Source organism: Cuculus canorus, chromosome 1, assembly GCF_017976375.1.
Source record: "Cuculus canorus isolate bCucCan1 chromosome 1, bCucCan1.pri, whole genome shotgun sequence".
Taxonomy (NCBI): Eukaryota; Metazoa; Chordata; class Aves; order Cuculiformes; family Cuculidae; genus Cuculus; species Cuculus canorus.
This window is the reverse complement of record NC_071401.1, coordinates 507317-524488: the sequence shown is the minus strand read 5'-3', so window position 1 is coordinate 524488 and position 17172 is coordinate 507317. Positions and strand designations below refer to the sequence as shown.

Below are 17172 nucleotides of genomic sequence, written 5' to 3'. Positions count from 1 at the left end.
TCCTCCTCCATCTCCTCCATCCATCTCTCCCTTCATCCCTCTCCTCCTCCATCCACCTCCTCCTCCTCCATCTTCTCCATCCTCTATCCTCCGTCCTCCTCCATCCTTCTTCTCCATCCTTCTCCTCCATCCACCTCCATCTCCTCCTGTCTCCTCCATTCACCTTCTCCATCCTCCATCTTCTCCATCCTTCTCCATCCTCTATCCTCCATCCTTCTTCTCCATCCTTCTCCTCCATCCAGCTCCACCTTCTTCTCCACCTGCTCCATCCTTCTCCTCTTCCATCCGCCTCTCCTTCTCCATCTCCTCAATCCTTCTCCATCCTCCATCCTCTATCCTCCATCCTTCTCCTCCATCCACCTCCATCTCCTCCTCTATCTCCTCCATCTCCATCCTCCATCTCCTCCATCCATCTGCTCCATCCTTCTCCTCCATCCACCTCCTCCTCCTCCATCTTCTCCATCCTTCTTCATCCTCTATCCTCCATCCTCCTCCTCCATCCTTTTCCTCCATCCAGCTCCACCTTCTCCTCCACCTCCTCCATCCTTCTCCTCTTCCATCCGCCTCTCCTTCTCCATCTCCTCAATCCTTCTCCGTCCTCTATCCTCCATCCTTCTCCTCCATCCACCTCCATCTCCTCCTCTATCTCCTCCACCTCCATCCTCCATCTCCTCCTCCATCTCCTCCTCCATCTCCACCATCCACCTTCTCCATCCTCCATATCCTCTATCCATCTCCTCCATCTCCACCATCCACCTTCTCCGTCCTCCATCTCCTCCATCTCCATCCTCCATCTCCTCCATCCATCTTCTCCTTCTCCATCTCCTTCCGCATCTCCTCCTCCATCTCCTCCATCTCCATCCTCCATCCACCTCCATCTCCATCTCCTCCATCTCCATCCTCCATGTCCATCCTCCATCCACTCCTCCATCCATCTCCTCCTCCATCCATCTCCTTCTCCATCTCCTCCTCCTCCTCTTCCATCTCTTCCTCCTCCTCCTCCTCCATCTCCATCCTCCATCCATCTCCTCCTCCATCCCTCTCCTCCATCCCTGTCCCTCCGCCCCCCCCAGGTCTTCTCCAACGAGGGGCAGTTCCGGCTGCGGTTCGGGGTGCGCGGCCGCTCCCCGGGGCAGCTCCAGCGCCCCACGGGCGTCACCGTCGACACCAACGGCGACATCATCATCGCCGACTACGACAACCGCTGGGTCAGCATCTTCTCCCCCGAGGGCAAGTTCAAGGTGAGGGTCGGGTTGGGGTCACACGGCGGGGTTGGGGTCACACGGTGGGGTTGGGGTCACACAGTGGGATTTGGGGTCCGCGGTTGGAGTTTTGGGGTCAGAGGTTTGGGTTTGGGGCTTTGGGGTTGGGTTTCTGAGTTCTGGGGTCGCTTTTGGAGGCTCTCGGGTTGGGTTTTGAGCTCAGATGCTGGAGGTTCTGGTGTCAGATGTTGGGTTTTGGGGGTCTTGAGTTGGAGTTTTGGGGTCTGGGGTTGGAGTTTTGGGGTCTGGGGTTCAGGTTTGGGCTTTGGGATTGGGTTTTGAGCTCAGATGTTGAGTTTTGGGCTTTGGGGTTGGGTTTTTGGGTTCTGGGGTCGCTTTTGGAGGCTCTCGGGTTGGTTTTTGAGCTCAGATGGAGTTTTTGGTGTCAGATGTTGGGTTTTGGGGCTCTGGAGTTGGAGTTTTGGGTTCTGGGGTTGGAGTTTTGGGGTCTGCGGTTGGGGTTTGGGCTTTGGGGTTGGGTTTTTGAGTTCTGGGGTCGCTTTTGGAGGCTCTCGGGTTGGTTTTTGAGCTCAGATGTTGGAGTTTTTGGTGTCAGATGTTGGGTTTTTGGGGTCTGGAGTTGGAGTTTTGGGTTCAGGGTTGGAGTTTTGGGGTCAGATGTTGAGTTTTGGTGTCTGGTGGTGCAGTTTTGGGGTCTGGGGTTTGGGTTTGGGCTTTGGGGTTGGGTTTTGAGCTCAGATGTTGAGTTTTGGGCTTTGGGGTTGGGTTTTTGAGGTCTGGGGTCAATTTTGGAGGCTCTGGGATGGGGTTTTGGTGTCAGATGTTGAGTTTTGGGGTCTGGGGTTGGAGTTTTGGGGTCTGGGGTTGGAGTTTTGGGGTCTGGTGGTGCAGTTTTGGGGTCAGAGGTTGAGGTTTGGGGCTTTGGGGTTGGGTTTTTGAGGTCTGGGGTCGCTTTTGGAGGCTCTCGGGTTGGGTTTTGAGCTCAGATATTGGAATTTTTGGTGTCAGATGTTGGGTTTTTGGGGTCTGGAGTTGGAGTTTTGGGTTCAGAGTTGGAGTTTTGGGGTCAGATGTTGAATTTTGGGGTCTGATGGTGCAGTTTTGGGGTCAGAGGTTGGGGTTTGGGCTTCGGGGTTGGGTTTTTTGAGGTCTGGGGTCGATTTTGGAGGGTCTGGGATTGGGTTTTGAGCTCAGATGTTGGAGTTTTTGGTGTCAGATGTTGCGTTTTTGGGGTCTGGGGTTGGAGTTTTGGGGTCAGATGTTGAATTTTGGGGTCTGGTGGTGCAGTTTTGGGGTCAGAGGGTGGGGTTTGGGCTTTGGGGTTGGGTTTTTGAGGTCGGGGGTCGATTTTGGAGGCTCTCGGGTTGGGTTTTGAGCTCAGAGGTTGGAGTTTTTGGGGTTTGGGGTTGGGTTTTTGATGTCAAATCTCGTTTTTTTTTGGTTTTAGGGTTGGTTTTTTGGGGGATGTGGGGTTGGGTTTTGGGTTTTTGGTGTAAGATGTTGGCTTTTGGGGGTTTGGGGTTGGGGTTTCGGGGTCAGAGGTTGGGTTTCGGGGTCAGTTGTTGGATTTTGGGGGTCAGAGGTTGGGTTTCGGGGTCAGTTGTTGGATTTTTGGGGTCAGAGGTTGGATTTTGGGGGTTTGGGGTTGGGGTTTTTTGGACCCGACTTTGGGTTTTGGGTCTCAGAGGTTTTGGGGTTGGGTTTCAGGGTGTGAGGTTTGGTTTGGGGCGGCGGTGCCGATCCGTCCCCCCCATCTCCATCCGCAGACCAAGATCGGGGCGGGGCGGCTGATGGGCCCCAAAGGCGTCGCCGTCGACCGCAACGGCCACATCATCGTGGTGGACAACAAGGCGTGCTGCGTCTGCGTCTTCCAGGCCAACGGCAAGCTGCTCACCAAGTTCGGCAGCCGCGGCACCGCCGAGCGCCAGTTCGCGGGTACCAGGGCGGGGGTGGCGTCGGAACTTGGGGTTTGGGGGTCGGACAGTGGCGTTTGGGGTCTGGGATTGGGCTTTTGGGGTCTGGGGTTGGGTTTTGGGGTCTGGGATTGGGCTTTTGGGGTCAGAGGTTGGGTTTTTGGGGGTCTGGGGTTGGGTTTTGGGGGTCTGGGGTTGGGTTTTGGGGTCTGGAGTTGGCGTTTTGGAGTCTGGGATTGGGTTTTTGGGTGTCTGGGGTTGGGTTTTGGGGTCTGGGGTTTGGGTTTGGGGTCTGGGGTAGGGTTTTGGGGAGTCTGGGATTGGGTTTTGTGGTCATAAGTTGGGTTTTGTGGAGTCTGGGGTTGGGTTTTGGGGGTCTGGGGTTGGGTTTTGGGGTCTGGGGTTGGGTTTTGGGGTCTGGGATTGGGCTTTTGGGATCACAGGTTGGGTTTTTGGGGGTCTGGAGTTGGCGTTTTGGAGGCTGAGATTGGGTTTTTAGGGTCTGCAATTGGGTTTTGGGATCACAGGTTGGGTTTTTGGGGGCCTGGGGTTGGGTTTTGGGGAGTCTGGGGTTGGGTTTTGGGGTCAGAAGTTGGGTTTTGGGGTCTGGGATTGGGTTTTTGGGGTCAGAGGTTGGGTTTTGGGGGTCTGGGATTGGGTTTTGGGGTCTGGGGTTGAGTTTTGGGGGTCAGAGGTTGAGTTTGGGGGTCAGAAGTTGGGCTTTTGGGGTCTGGGGTTGGGTTTTGGGGTCTGAGGTTGGGCTTTTGGGGTCTGGGGTTGGGTTTTGGGGTCTGAGGTTGGGTTTTGGGGTCAGAAGTTGGGTTTTGGGGTCTGAAGTTGGCGTTTTGGGGTCTGGGGTTGGGTTTTGGGGTCAGAGGTTGGGTTTTGGGGAGTCTGGGGTTGGGTTTTTGGGTGTCTGGGGTTGGGTTTTGGGGAGTCTGGGGTTGGGTTTTTGGGTGTCTGGGGTTGGGTTTTGGGGTGTCTGGGGTTGGGTTTTGGGGGTCTGGGAATGGGTTTGGGATCAGAGGTTGGGTTTTGGGGTCTGTTGTTGGGTTTGGGGGTCAGATTGGAGTTTGGGGGTCTGGGGTTGGGTTTTAGGGTTAGAGGTTGGGTTTTGGGGTCTGAAGTTGGCGTTTTGGGGTGTGGAGTTGGGGTTTTGGAGTCTGGGATTGGGTTTGGGGTCTGGAGTTGGGTTTTGGGGTCAGAGGTTGGGGTTTTGGGGGTCTGGGATTGTGGTTTTGGGGACTGGAGGTGGCTTTTTGGAGCCTGGGTTCGGGGCTCGGGGCTGGGGCTCAGTTCTGGGTTTGGGTTCTGGATTCAGGTTCTGGGCTCAGGTTTTGGTTCTGGGACTGAGTTCTCTGTCGAGGTCCTGGCTCTGAGTTTGGGTTCTGGAGTTGAGAGTTGGTTGTGGGTCCGGGTTTGGGCTCAGGTTCAGCTCTGGGCTCGGGTTCAGCTCTGGGCTCGGGTTCCGGGTTTGGGCTGAGGTTCCGGGTTTGGGCTCAGCTTCAGCTCTGGGCTCAGGTTCCGGGTTTGGGCTGAGGTTCCGGGTTTGGGCTCAGCTTCAGCTCTGGGCTCAGGTTCCGGGTTTGGGCTGAGGTTCCGGGTTTGGGCTCAGGTTCAGCTCTGGGCTCAGGTTCCGGGTTTGGGCTGAGGTTCCGGGTTTGGGCTCAGCTTCAGCTCTGGGCTCAGGTTCCGGGTTTGGGCTCCGGTTCCGGGTTTGGGCTCAGGTTCCGGGTTTGGGCTCGGGTTCCGGGTTTGGGCTCCGGTTCCGGGTTTGGGCTCCGGTTCCGGGTTTGGGCTCAGGTTCCGGGTTTGGGCTCAGGTTCCGGGTTTGGGCTCGGGTTCCGGGTTTGGGCTCAGGTTCCGGGTTTGGGCTCGGGTTCTGGGTTTGGGCTCGGGTTCCGGGTTTGGGCTCAGGTTCCGGGTTTGGGCTCAGCTTCAGCTCTGGGCTCAGGTTCCGGGTTTGGGCTCCGGTTCCGGGTTTGGGCTCAGGTTCCGGGTTTGGGCTCAGGTTCCGGGTTTGGGCTCGGGTTCTGGGTTTGGGCTCAGGTTCCGGGTTTGGGCTCAGGTTCCGGATTTGGGCTCAGGTTCCGGGTTTGGGCTCAGGTTCCGGATTTGGGCTCAGGTTCCGGGTTTGGGCTCAGGTTCCGGGTTTGGGCTCAGGTTCCGGGTTTGGGCTCAGGTTCCGGATTTGGGCTCAGGTTCCGGGTTTGGGCTCAGGTTCCGGGTTTGGGCTCAGGTTCCGGATTTGGGCTCAGGTTCCGGGTTTGGGCTCAGGTTCCGGGTTTGGGCTCGGGTTCCGGGTTTGGGCTCGGGTTCTGGGTTTGGGCTCGGGTTCCGGGTTTGGGCTCAGGTTCCGGGTTTGGGCTCAGGTTCCGGGTTTGGGCTCAGCTTCAGCTCTGGGCTCGGGTTCCGGGTTTGGGCTCGGGTTCCGGGTTTGGGCTCGGGTTCCGGCTCTGGGCTCAGGTTCCGGGTTTGGGCTCGGGTTCCGGCTGTGATTCAGGGTTTGGGTTCTGGGCTCAGGGGTTGGGGTTTGGTTCTGGGCTGCGGTTCTGGAATCTGTGCCGGGTTCGGGTTTGGGCTCTCGGCTGAGGTCAGCGTCCGGGCTCGGGTTCCAGTTCTGGGCTGGGGTTCAGGTTCTGGGCTCTGGTTCTGGTTTGGGTTCCAGACTGGGGTTTGGGCTCTGGATTCAGCTCCTGGGGGGTCGGGGCTGAGTCGGGGCTCGTTCTCGGTTGGTTCTGCTCTGGTTCTGGGTTGGTTCTGGGTTGTTCTGGACTGGGTGGTTCTGGGCTGGTTCTGCTCTGGTTCTGCTCTGGTTCTGGGTTGTTCTGGGTTGTTCTGGGTTGGTTCTGGGTTGTTCTGGACTGGTTCTGGGTTGTTCTGGGTTGTTCTGGGCTGGTTCTGGGTTGTTCTGGGTTGTTCTGCTCTGGTTCTGGGTTGTTCTGGACTGTTCTGGACTGGGTTGTTCTGGGCTCTGACCCCCCCCAGGTCCCCACTTTGTGGCGGTGAACAACAAGAATGAGATCGTGGTCACCGACTTCCACAACCACTCGGTGAAGGTGAGGCTGCCGGGCACCGCGCGGCCCTCGGCGGGCGCCGTTGGGGCCATTGGGTGCCATTGGGTGCTGTTGGGTGCCGTTGGGGCCATTGGGTGCCATTGGGTGCCGTTGGGTGCCATTGGGCGCCATTGGGTGCTGTTGGGGCCATTGGGCGTTGTTGGGTGCCATTGGGGCCATTGGATGCCATTGGGGCCATTGGGTGCTGTTGGGGCCATTGGGTGTTGTTGGATGCCATTGGGGCCATTGGGTGCTGTTGGGGCCATTGGGTGCCATTGGGGCCATTGGGTGCCGTTGGGTGACATTGGGTGTCATTTGGCATTGTTGAGTGCCATTGGGTGCCATTGGGTGCCGTTGGGTGCTATTGGGCATTGTTGGGTGCTGTTGGGGCCATTGGGTGCCATCGGGGGCCATTGGGTGCCATTTGGGCCATTGGGCATTGTTGGGTGCTGTTGGGTGCCATTGGGGCCATTGGGTGCCATTGGGTGCCATTGGGCATCATCGGGTGCCATTGGGTGCCGTCGGGTGCCATTGGGTGTCATTGGGTGCCATTGGGGCCATTGGGTGCCATTGGGCATTGTTGGGTGCCATCAGGCACCATTGGGCGCGATTGGGTGCCATTGGGCACCATCAGGTGCGGTTGGGGGCCATTGGGGGCCATTGGGTGCCATTGGGCACCATCGGGTGCGGTCGGGTGCCATTGGGGGCCATTGGGTGCCATTGGGTGCTGTTGAGTGCCATTGGGGCCATTGGGTGCTGTCAGGCACCACTGAGTGCCTTTGGGTGCCATCGGGTGCCGTTGGGTTCCATTGGGCTTTGTTGGGTGCCATTGGGCGCCATTGGGGCCATTGGGTGCCGTTGGGCGCCATTGGGTGCCGTTAGGTGCCATTGGGGCCATTGGGGCCATTGGGTGCCGTTGGGCGCCATTGGGTGCCGTTAGGTGCCATTGGGTGCCGTTGGGTGCCATTGGGGCCATTGGGCATTGTTGGGTGCCATTGGGGCCATTGGGTGCCGTTGGGCGCCATTGGGCGCCATTGGGTGCCGTTGGGTGCCATTGGGGCCATCGGGTGCCATTGGGGCTGTGGTTGAGTATGGTGGGCGCCACTGGAGCCGCGGTGGGTGCGGTCGGGGTGGCGGTGGGTGTGGTGGCGGCGGTGCCGGCGTGGCGGTGCGCAGCGGGTGCGTTGGGTGCCGTTGGGTCGGCGGTGCCGTCGTTGCGCAGTGGGTGCGTTGGGTCGGCGGTGGGCGCGGTTGGGGCGCTGTTGGTGGGTGCGGTGTTGGCGTTGTGTTGTGCAGCGTTGGGTGCCGTTGGGTCGGCGGTGGGCGCGGTTGTGCTGGTGTTGCTGTTGTTGCGGTCATTGCGCAGCGGGTGCGTTGGGTGCTGTTGGGTGCCGTCGGTGCGCATCGGGTGCGTTGGCACAGGTGTACAGCACGGACGGGGCGGTGTCGGTGCCGTTGGGTGCCGTCGGTGCGCATCGGGTGCGTTGGCGCAGGTGTACAGCACGGACGGGGCAGTGTCGGTGCCGTTGGGTGCCGTTGGGTGCTGTTGGGGTGCCGTTGGGTGCCGTGGGTGCACATGGTGTGCGTTGGCGCAGGTGTACAGCGCGGTCGGTGCTGTTGGGGTGCCGTTGGGTGCCACGGCGGTGCCGTCGGTTGGCAGTGTGTGCGTTGGCGCAGGTGTACAGCGCGGTCGGGGCGGTGTCGGTGCCGTTGGGGTGCTGTTGGGGTGCTGTTGGGGTGCTGTCGGTTCACAATGGGTGCGTTGGCGCAGGTGTACAGCGCGGTCGGGGCGGTGTCGGTGCTGTTGGGGTGCTGTTGGGGTGCTGTTGGGGTGCCGTCGGTTCACAATGGGTGCGTTGGCGCAGGTGTACAGCGCGGTCGGTGCCGTTGGGGTGCCGTTGGGTGCCGTGGGTGCCGTTGGGTGCCATGGGTGCACAGTGTGTGCGTTGGCGCAGGTGTACAGCGCGGACGGGGCGGTGTCGGTGCCGTTGGGTGCTGTTGGGGTGCTGTTGGGGTGCCGTTGGGGTGCCATGGTGTGCGTTGGCGCAGGTGTACAGCGCGGTCGGGGCGGTGTCGGTGCTGTTGGGTGCCGCAGCGGTGCCGTTGGGTGCCGTGGGTGCACAGTGTGTGCGTTGGCGCAGGTGTACAGCGCGGTCGGGGCGGTGTCGGTGCCGTTGGGTGCTGTTGGGGTGCCGTTGGGGTGCTGTTGGGGTGCCATGGTGTGCGTTGGCGCAGGTGTACAGCGCGGACGGGGCGGTGTCGGTGCCGTTGGGTGCCGCGGCGGTGCCGTGGTTGCCATCGGTTGGCATCGGGTGTGTTGGCGCAGGTGTACAGCGCGGTCGGGGCGGTGTCGGTGCCGTTGGGTGCCGTTGGGGTGCTGTTGGGGTGCCATGGTGTGCGTTGGCGCAGGTGTACAGCGCGGACGGGGCGGTGTCGGTGCCGTTGGGGTGCCGTTGGGGTGCCGTTGGGGTGCCGTTGGGGTGCCATGGTGTGCGTTGGCGCAGGTGTACAGCGCGGACGGGGCGGTGTCGGTGCCGTTGGGTGCCGCGGCGGTGCCGTGGTTGCCATCAGTTGGCATCGGGTGTGTTGGCGCAGGTGTACAGCGCGGTCGGGGCGGTGTCGGTGCCGTTGGGGTGCCGCGGCGGTGCCGTTGGGGTGCCGTTGGGGTGCCATGGTGTGCGTTGGCGCAGGTGTACAGCGCGGACGGTGCCGTTGGGGTGCTGTTGGGGTGCTGTTGGGTGCCGCGGCGGTGCCGTGGTTTCCCATGGTGTGCGTTGGCGCAGGTGTACAGCGCGGACGGGGCGGTGTTGGTGCCGTTGGGTGCTGTTGGGGTGCCGTTGGGGTGCTGTTGGGGTGCCATGGTGTGCGTTGGCGCAGGTGTACAGCGCGGACGGGGAGTTTCTGTTCAAGTTCGGCTCCCACGGGGAGGGCAATGGGCAGTTCAACGCCCCCACCGGCGTCGCCATCGACGCCAACGGAAACATCATCGTCGCCGATTGGGGCAACAGCCGCGTCCAGGTGCCGGGGGGGGGGGGGGCCCCAGGGGGGCGCGGGAGGGTCCCCTTTTGGGAGTCCCTATGGGTGGGGGTCCTATGTTGGGGGTACCTGTGGGTGGGGGTCCCATGTTGGCGTCCCTATGGGTGCAGAGTGGGGGTCCCCGTGGGTGGGGGTCCCATGTTGGGGGTCCCCATGGGTGGTGGGGGTCCTTCTGTGCAGTGTTGGGGGTCCCCATGGGTGGGGGTTCTAAGTTGGGGTCCCGATGGGTGAGGGTCCCCGTGGGTGGGGGTCCCATGTTGGGGTCCCCTTTTGGGGGTCCCTATGCGTGAGGATTCCTCTGTGCAGTGTTGGGGTCCCCGTGGGCGGGGGTCCCATGGTGGAGGTCACATGTTGGTGGGGTCCCCATGGGTGGGGGTTCCCATGGGTGGGGGTCCCCTTTTGGGGGTCCCCGTGGGTGGTGAGGGTCCTTCTGTGCAGAGTGGGGGTCCCCATGGCTGGGGGTCCCATGTTGGGGTCTCCATGTTGGGGTCTGTATGGGTGGGGGTCCCTGTGGGTGCAGAGTGGGGGTCCCTATGGGCAGAGGTCCTATGTTGGGGTCCCCATGGTGGGGGGGTCCCATGTTGGGGTCTGTATGGGTGGGGGTCCCCATGGGTGCAGAATGGGGGTCCCTATGGGCAGAGGTCCTATGTTGGGGTCCCCATGGTGGGGGGGTCCCATGTTGGGGTCTGTATGGGGTGGGGTCCCTGTGTGGGGGTCCCCATGGTGTGGGGGTTCCCCTTTTGGGTTCCCTTTTGGATTTCCCCTTTGGGGTCCCTTTTGGGTTCCCCTTTTGGGGTTCCCTCTGGGGTCCCTGTTTGGGTTCCCCTTTTGGGGTCCCCTTTTTGGGTTCCCCTTCGGGGTTCCCTTTTGGATTTCCCTTTGGGGGTTTCCCTTTTGGGGTTCCCCTTTGGGGGTTCCCCTTTGGGTTCCCTCTGGGGTCCCCTTTTGGATCCCCTTTTGGGGTCCCTTTTGGGTTTCCCCTCTGGGTCCCCTTTGTGGGTCCCCTTTGTGGGTCCCCTTTGGGTTTCCCTTTTGGGTTTCCCCTCTGCTTTTCCCCTTTTGGTTTCCCCCTGGGGTCCCTTTTGGGGTTCCCTTTTTGGGGTTCCCTTTTTGGGTTCCCTTTTTGGGTTTCCATTTTGGTTTCCCCCTGGGGTCCCTTTTGGGTTCCCCTCTGTGGGGTCCCTTTTGGGGTTCCCTTTTTGGGTTTCCCTTTGGGGTTCCCTTTTGGTTCCCCTTTTGAGTTCCCTTTTGGGGTTCCCCTTTGGGATTCCCCTTTCGGGGTCCCCTTTGGGGTTCCCTTTTTGGGTTCCCTTTTGGATTTCCCTTTTAGGTTCCCCCTTTGGTTCCCCTTTTGGGTTCCCCTTTTGGGTTTCCCCTCTGCTTTTCCCTTTTGGGGTTCCCCTTTTGGGTTTCCCTCTGGGGTCCCCTTTTGGTTTCCCTTTTGGGGTTCCCCTTTGGGGGTTCCCCTTTTGAGGTCCCCTTTTGGGTTTCCCTTTGGGGTTTCCCTTTTGAGGGCCCCTTTTGGGTTTCCCCTTTGGGGTTCCCCTCTGGGATCCCTTTTGGGGTTCCCCTTTGGGGGTTCCCCTTTGGGTTTCCCTTTTTGGGTTTCCCCTCTGCTTTTTCCTTTTGGGGTTCTCCTTTGAGGTTCCCCCTGGGGTACCCTTTTGGTTCCCCTTTTGGGGTTCCCTTTTTGGTTTCCCTTTTGGGGTTCGCTCTGGGGTCCCCTTTGGGGTTCCCTTTTGGTTTCCCTTTGCGTTCCCCTTTTGGGGTTCTCCTTTGAGGTTCCCTCTGGGGTTCCCTTTTGGGTTTCCCCTCTGCTTTTCCCCTTTGGGATTCCCCTTTTGGGGCTCCCCTTTGGGGGTTCCCCTTTGGGGGTTCCCCTTTGGGGGTTCCCTCTGGGGTCCCCTTTTGGTTTCCCTTTGGGGGTTCCCCTCTGAGTTCCCCTTTTGGGTTTCCCCTTTGGGGGTTCCCTTTGAGGTTCCCCTCTGTGGGTTTCCCTTTGAGGTTCCCCTTTGGGTCCCCTCTGAGTCCCCTTTTGGTTCCCCTTTGGGTTCCCCTTTTGGGGTTCCCCTTTGGGTTCCCCTCTGGGTCCCCTTTTGGTTCCCCTTTGGGGTTCCCCTTTTGGTTTCCCTTTGGGGGTTCCCCTCTGAGTTCCCCTTTTGGGTTTCCCCTTTGGGTTTCCCTTTGAGGTTCCCCTCTGGGTCCCCTTTGGGGTTCCCCTCTGTGGGTCCCCTTTGGGGTCCCTTTGGTCCCCCCCCGTTGTTGCTGAGGCGGTGCCGCGCAGGTGTTTGACGGCGCGGGCTCCTTTCTGTCGTACATCAACACGGGCGCCGATCCCCTCTATGGCCCTCAGGGCGTTGCGCTGACGCCCGACGGCCACGTCGTCGTCGCCGACTCCGGCAACCACTGCTTCAAGGCCTACCGCTACCTGCAGTAGCCACCGGGCCACCGACGGGCCACCACCGGCACCGCCGCGGCCACCAACGCCCCCTACGTGGCCACTGCCACAGCCGAGAGGACACTGAGTGTGCCGTGATGGCCACCATCGCCGGGGCTGCTGCAATGGCCACCATCACCACCGCTTTGGCTACTGCCATGGCTGCGAGGACGCTGAGTGTGCCACGGGGCCACCATCGCCAGGGCTGCTGCAATGGCCACCATCGCCCCCTCCGTGGCTACCGCCATGGCTGCGAGGACCATGGGTGTGCTGCGATGGCCACCATCGCCCTCACTGTGGCTATGAGGACGCTGGGTGTGCCATGGGGCCACCATCACCCCACTGTGGCTGCTGCAATGGCCACCGCTGCCCCCTCCGTGGCCACTGCCATGGCTGTGAGGACGCTGAGTGTGCTGCGATGGCCACCGTCGCCCCCTCCGTGGCTACTGCCAAAGCCAAGAGGACGCCGGGTGTGCCACAGGGCCGCCATCGCCGGGGCTGCTGCAATGGCCACCATCACCCTCACTGTGGCTATGAGGACGCTGAGCGTGCCATGTGGCCACCATCACCCCCTCCGTGGCCACTGCCATGGCTGGGAGGACACCATGTGTGCCGTGATGGCCACCATTGCCAGGGCTGCTGCAATGGCCACCATCACCCTCACTGTGGCTATGAGGACGCCAGGTGTGCCATGGGGCCACCATCACCCCCACCGTGGCTACTGACAAGGCTGTGAGGATGCTGAGCGTGCCGCGGGGCCACCATCGCCGGGGCTGCTGCAATGGCCACCATCGCTGCCAATATGGCTACTGCCACAGCCATGAGGACACCGGGTTGCCATGGGGCTACCATCACCCCCACTGTGGCTACTGCTATGGCCACGAGGATGCTGAGCGTGCCATGGGGCCACCATCGCCAGGGCTGCTGCAATGGCTACCATCACCACCACCGTGGCTACTGCCATGGCCACGAGGACCATGGGTGTGCCACAGGGCCACCATCGCCGGGGCTGCTGCAATGGCCACCATCACCCCCACCGTGGCTACTGCCACAGCCACGAGGATGCTGAGCGTGCCGCGGGGCCACCATCGCCGGGGCTGCTGCAATGGCCACCGTCACCACCGCTTTGGCTACTGGGATGGCCCCAAGGACGCCGGACCTGCAGTGCGGCCACTGAGCCTCCACCGCTGTGGCCACCGTCGCCACCGCTGTGGCTCCCGCGATGGCCACCAGGACGCAGGCCGGGCCGTGGGGCCACCGTCGCCATTGCTGGGGCTACTGGGATGGCCACCACCACCGTGGCCACCGCGACAGCCCCCGTGGCCACCACCGCGGCTGCTGCGATGGCGGCAGCGATGCCGGGCCAGCAGTGTGGCCACCACGAGCACTGCCACGGTGGCCACGCGGACGCTGGACCCGCAGCACAGCCGCGAGCCACGGCCACCGCGATGGTGGCCACAGCGGCCACTGTCCCCATGGCCACCGCGGCGGCGGCCACAGTAGCCACGGCCACCACACGGGCGGCCACGGGGACACCGGGACTGCGGCAAAGCCCCCCCCGGCCGTGGCCACCAACAGCACCGCTGTGGCCACTGCGATGGCTGCGAGGCCACTGGGCCCCCACAGCACTGTGGCCGCGGCCGTCGTCGCGGTGGTCCCCGCGGTGGCCACTGACCCCGTGGCCGCCACCACGGCCGCCGAACCATCCGCGAGGACTGCTGTGGGGCCACCAACGGCGCCGCCGTGGCCACCGGGACGGGGGCAGCGATGGCGCCGCGCTTGGGGGTCGCGGGGGCCCCTCCTGCCCCACAGCGCCAACGCAGCCCCACGGCCACGGGGGCGGCACTTGTGGGGCAGCCGTGGGGCAGCCGTGGGGCAGCCGCTTTCCTGCCCCACAGCGGGGGCTCTGTGGGGCTCTATGGGGCTCTGTGGGGCACTATGGGGGTCCCTTGCCCCATGGTGGGGGCGCTATGGGGCTCTGTGGGGCGCTATGAGGGTCCCCTGCCCCATAGTGGGGGCTCTATGGTGGTCCCCTGCCCCACAGCGATGGCTCTGTGGGGCGCTATGGGGCTCTGTGGGGTGCTACGGGGGTCCCCTGCCCCACGGTGGGGGCTCTGTGGGGCGCTACAGGGGTCCCCTGCCCCACAGCGAGGGCTCTGTGGGGCGCTATGGGGCTCTGTGGGGCGCTATGGGGGTCCCCTGCCCCACGGCGGGGGCGCTATGGGGCACTATGGGGGTCCCCTGCCCCATGGTGGGGGCTCTGTGGGGTGCTATGGGGGTCCCCTACCCCACAGCGGGGGCGCTATGGGAGTTCCCTGGTGCTCTGTGGGGCTCTATCGGGGTTCCCTGCCCCACAGCGGGGGCTCTGTGGGGCTCTGTGGGGCACTATGGGGGTCCCCTGCCCCACGGTGGGGGCTCTGTGGGGCACTACGGGGGTCCCCTGCCCCACTGTGGGGCGCTATGGGGCTCTGTGGGGCGCTATGGGGGTCCCCTACCCCACTGTGGGGCGCTATGGGGCTCTGTGGGGCGCTATGGGGGTCCCCTACCCCACTGTGGGGCACTATGGGGCTCTGTGGGGCGCTATGGGGGTCCCCTGCCCCACGGTGGGGGCTCTGTGGGGCGCTATGGGGCTCTGTGGGGCTCTATGGTGGTCCCCTGCCCCACAGCAGGGGCTCTGTGGGGCGCTATGGGGCTCTGTGGGGCGCTATGGGGGTCCCCTGCCCCACGGCGGGGGCGCTATGGGGCGCTATGGGGCAGCTGCCCCACATGTCTGTACACAATAAAGTATTCTGCCATCAGCTGAGGCTGCAGCCCCACAGCCGGGGGGGACCCTCGTCCCGGGGGTGAGGCCAAACTGGGCCGAACTGGGACAAACTGGGCCGAACTGGGCCAAACTGGGCCAAAACAGGGACTGAACGGGGCAAAAACCGAGCCTATACTGGGCCGGACGAGTGGCCTGAAGTGGGTGGAACTGGGTGAAAGCAGGGCCCATGTGGGCCAAACTGGGCAAACCCAGGGCACAACTGGGCCGAACTGGGCCAAAGTGGGCAGAAACTGCATAAGAACTGGGTCAAAGTGGGCTGAACTGGGCAAAACATGAACAAATACTGGGCCAAACTGGGCTGAAGGGGGCAAAAACTGGGCCAAACCTGGTTGAGGTGGGACTAAACTGGGCCACATTGGGCTAAAGGGGTCCAAACTGGGTAAAAACTGGGCCAAAGTGGGCAAAAAATGGCCAAACTGGGTAGAAACAGCATAAGAAATGGGTCAAAGTGGGCTGAAGTGGGAAAAAAATGAACAAATACTGGGCCAAACGGGGCAAAAACTGGGCCAAACGTGGTTGAAGTGGGACAAAACTGGGCTAAAGGGGCCCGAACTTGTCCAAACTGGGTAAAAACTGGGCCAAACTGGGTAGAAACAGCATAAGAACTGGGTCAAAGTGGGCTGAACTGGGCAAAACATGAACAAATACTGGGCCAAACTGGGCTGAAGGGGCCCAAACTTGTCCAGACCGTGTAAAAACTGGGCCAAAGTGGACAAAAAATGGCCAAACTGGGTAGAAACAGCATAAGAAATGGGTCAAAGTGGGCTGAACTGGGCAAAAAATGAATACTGGGCCAAACTGGGCAAAAACTGAGCCAAACTTGGTTGAAGTGGGACAAAACTGAGCTAAAGGGGCCCGAACTTGTCCAAACTGGGTAAAAACTGGGCCAAAGTGGGCAGAAACCGCATAAGAACTGGGTCAAAGTGGGCTGAACTGGGCAAAACATCAACAAATACTGGCCCAAACTGGGCTGAAGGGGGACAAAACTGGGCCAAATTGGGCTAAAGGGGTCCAAACTTGTCCAAACCGGGTAAAAACTGGGCCAAAGTGGGCAAAAAATGGCCAAACTGGGTAGAAACAGCATAAGAACTGGGTCAAAGTGGGCTGAACTGGGCAAAAACTGAGCCAAACTTGGTTGAAGTGGGACTAAACTGGGCCAAATTGGGCTAAAGGGGCCCAAACTTGTCCAAACCGGGTAAAAACTGGGCCAAAGTGGGCAAAAAATGGCCAAAGTGGGCAGAAACCGCATAAGAACTCCACCAAAACGGCCGAACGGCGTCAGTGAACCCCCGTTGTTGGTCCCTGTTGGGGCTCCCGGTGTCCCCACAGCCCCTCCCCGAGGTCCGTGTGGAGGCGCCGCAGCCACGGGGGTCTCTCAGCGTTTATTGCCCCGGAGGGACCCCTCCCCGCCCCAATCCCATCTCACCACCCTCATCTCCATCCCATCGTCTCCACCCACACCTCATCCCACCCTCACCTCTGTCCCCCCACACCCTGATGGAGCCCCATCCCATCCCCATCCCAACGCCATCTCCATCCCATCCCATCCCACCTCCGCCCCGGTCACAGCAGAGCTGCGCTGTGCCCCACACCTGATGGAGCCCCATCCACATCCCATCTTCATCATCTCCATCCCCAATTCCATCCCCATCCCATCCCATCCCCAACTCCTACCCATTCCCATCCCCATCCCTGTGTCCAGGTGATCCCCAATTCCATCTCTATCTCCACCCCCATCCCCATCATCTCCATCCCCATCCCACTCCCATCTCCATCCCATCCACATCTCCATCCCATTCCCATCCCCATCCCGATCTCCATCCCATCCCCAACTCCATCCCCTTTGCATTCCCATCTCCATCCCATCCCAGTCTCCATCCAATCCCCAATTCCATCCCCAACTCTGTCCCCATCCCACTCCCATCCCATCTCCATCCCGATCCCCATCCCCACCTCCATCCCCTTCCCATCTCCATCCCATCCCAGTCTCCAGCCGGTCCCCAATTCCATCCCCATCCCCATCTCCATCCATTCCCATCCCATCTCCACCCCATCCCAATCTCCATCATCTCTATCCCATCCCAATCCCATCCCTATCCTCACCATCTTGATCTCCATCCCATCCCCAACTCCATTCCCATCCCACTCCCATCTCCATCCCATCATCCCCATCCCAATCATCTCCATCCCATCATCCCCATCCCAATCATCTCCATCCCATCATCCCCATCCCATCCCACTCCCATCTCCTTCCCATCTCCATCCCATCCCATCCTCCATCTCATCCCATCATCCCCATCCCATCCTCCATCCCATCCCAATCATCCCCATCCCAATCATCTCCATCCCATTCCATTTCCCTCCCCATCCCCATCTCCATCCCATCCCATCCTCCATCCCATCCCATCATCCCCATCCCAATCATCTCCATCCCATCATCCCCATCCCAATCATCTCCATCCCATCCTATTTCCATCCCCATCACCACTCCCATCTCCAACCCATCCTCCATCCCATCCCATCATCCCCATCCCATCCTCCATCCCATCCCATCATTCCCATTCCAATCATCCCCATCCCAATCATCTCCATCCCATCCCAATCATCTCCATCCCCATCCCAATCATCTCCATCCCCATCCCATCCCATCCCCATCCCACTCCCATCCCCATCATTCCCATCC

General features: G+C 61.3%; 1 protein-coding gene across 2 annotated transcripts in view; it reads left to right on the top strand.

Annotated features, from left to right (window-relative positions):
- TRIM3 (tripartite motif containing 3) overlaps positions 1 to 11665 on the top strand; it is a 34504-nt gene extending 22839 nt beyond the window's left edge. For both annotated transcript variants that reach the window (XM_054078886.1, XM_054078895.1), the window contains exons 9-13: positions 1074 to 1241; positions 2990 to 3158; positions 6125 to 6195; positions 9070 to 9210; positions 11513 to 11665. In XM_054078886.1, the coding sequence (XP_053934861.1) occupies positions 1074 to 1241; positions 2990 to 3158; positions 6125 to 6195; positions 9070 to 9210; positions 11513 to 11665 (702 nt within the window). The remainder of the gene's footprint in view (positions 1 to 1073; positions 1242 to 2989; positions 3159 to 6124; positions 6196 to 9069; positions 9211 to 11512) is intronic.
- Positions 11666 to 17172: the final 5507 nt, after the last annotated feature.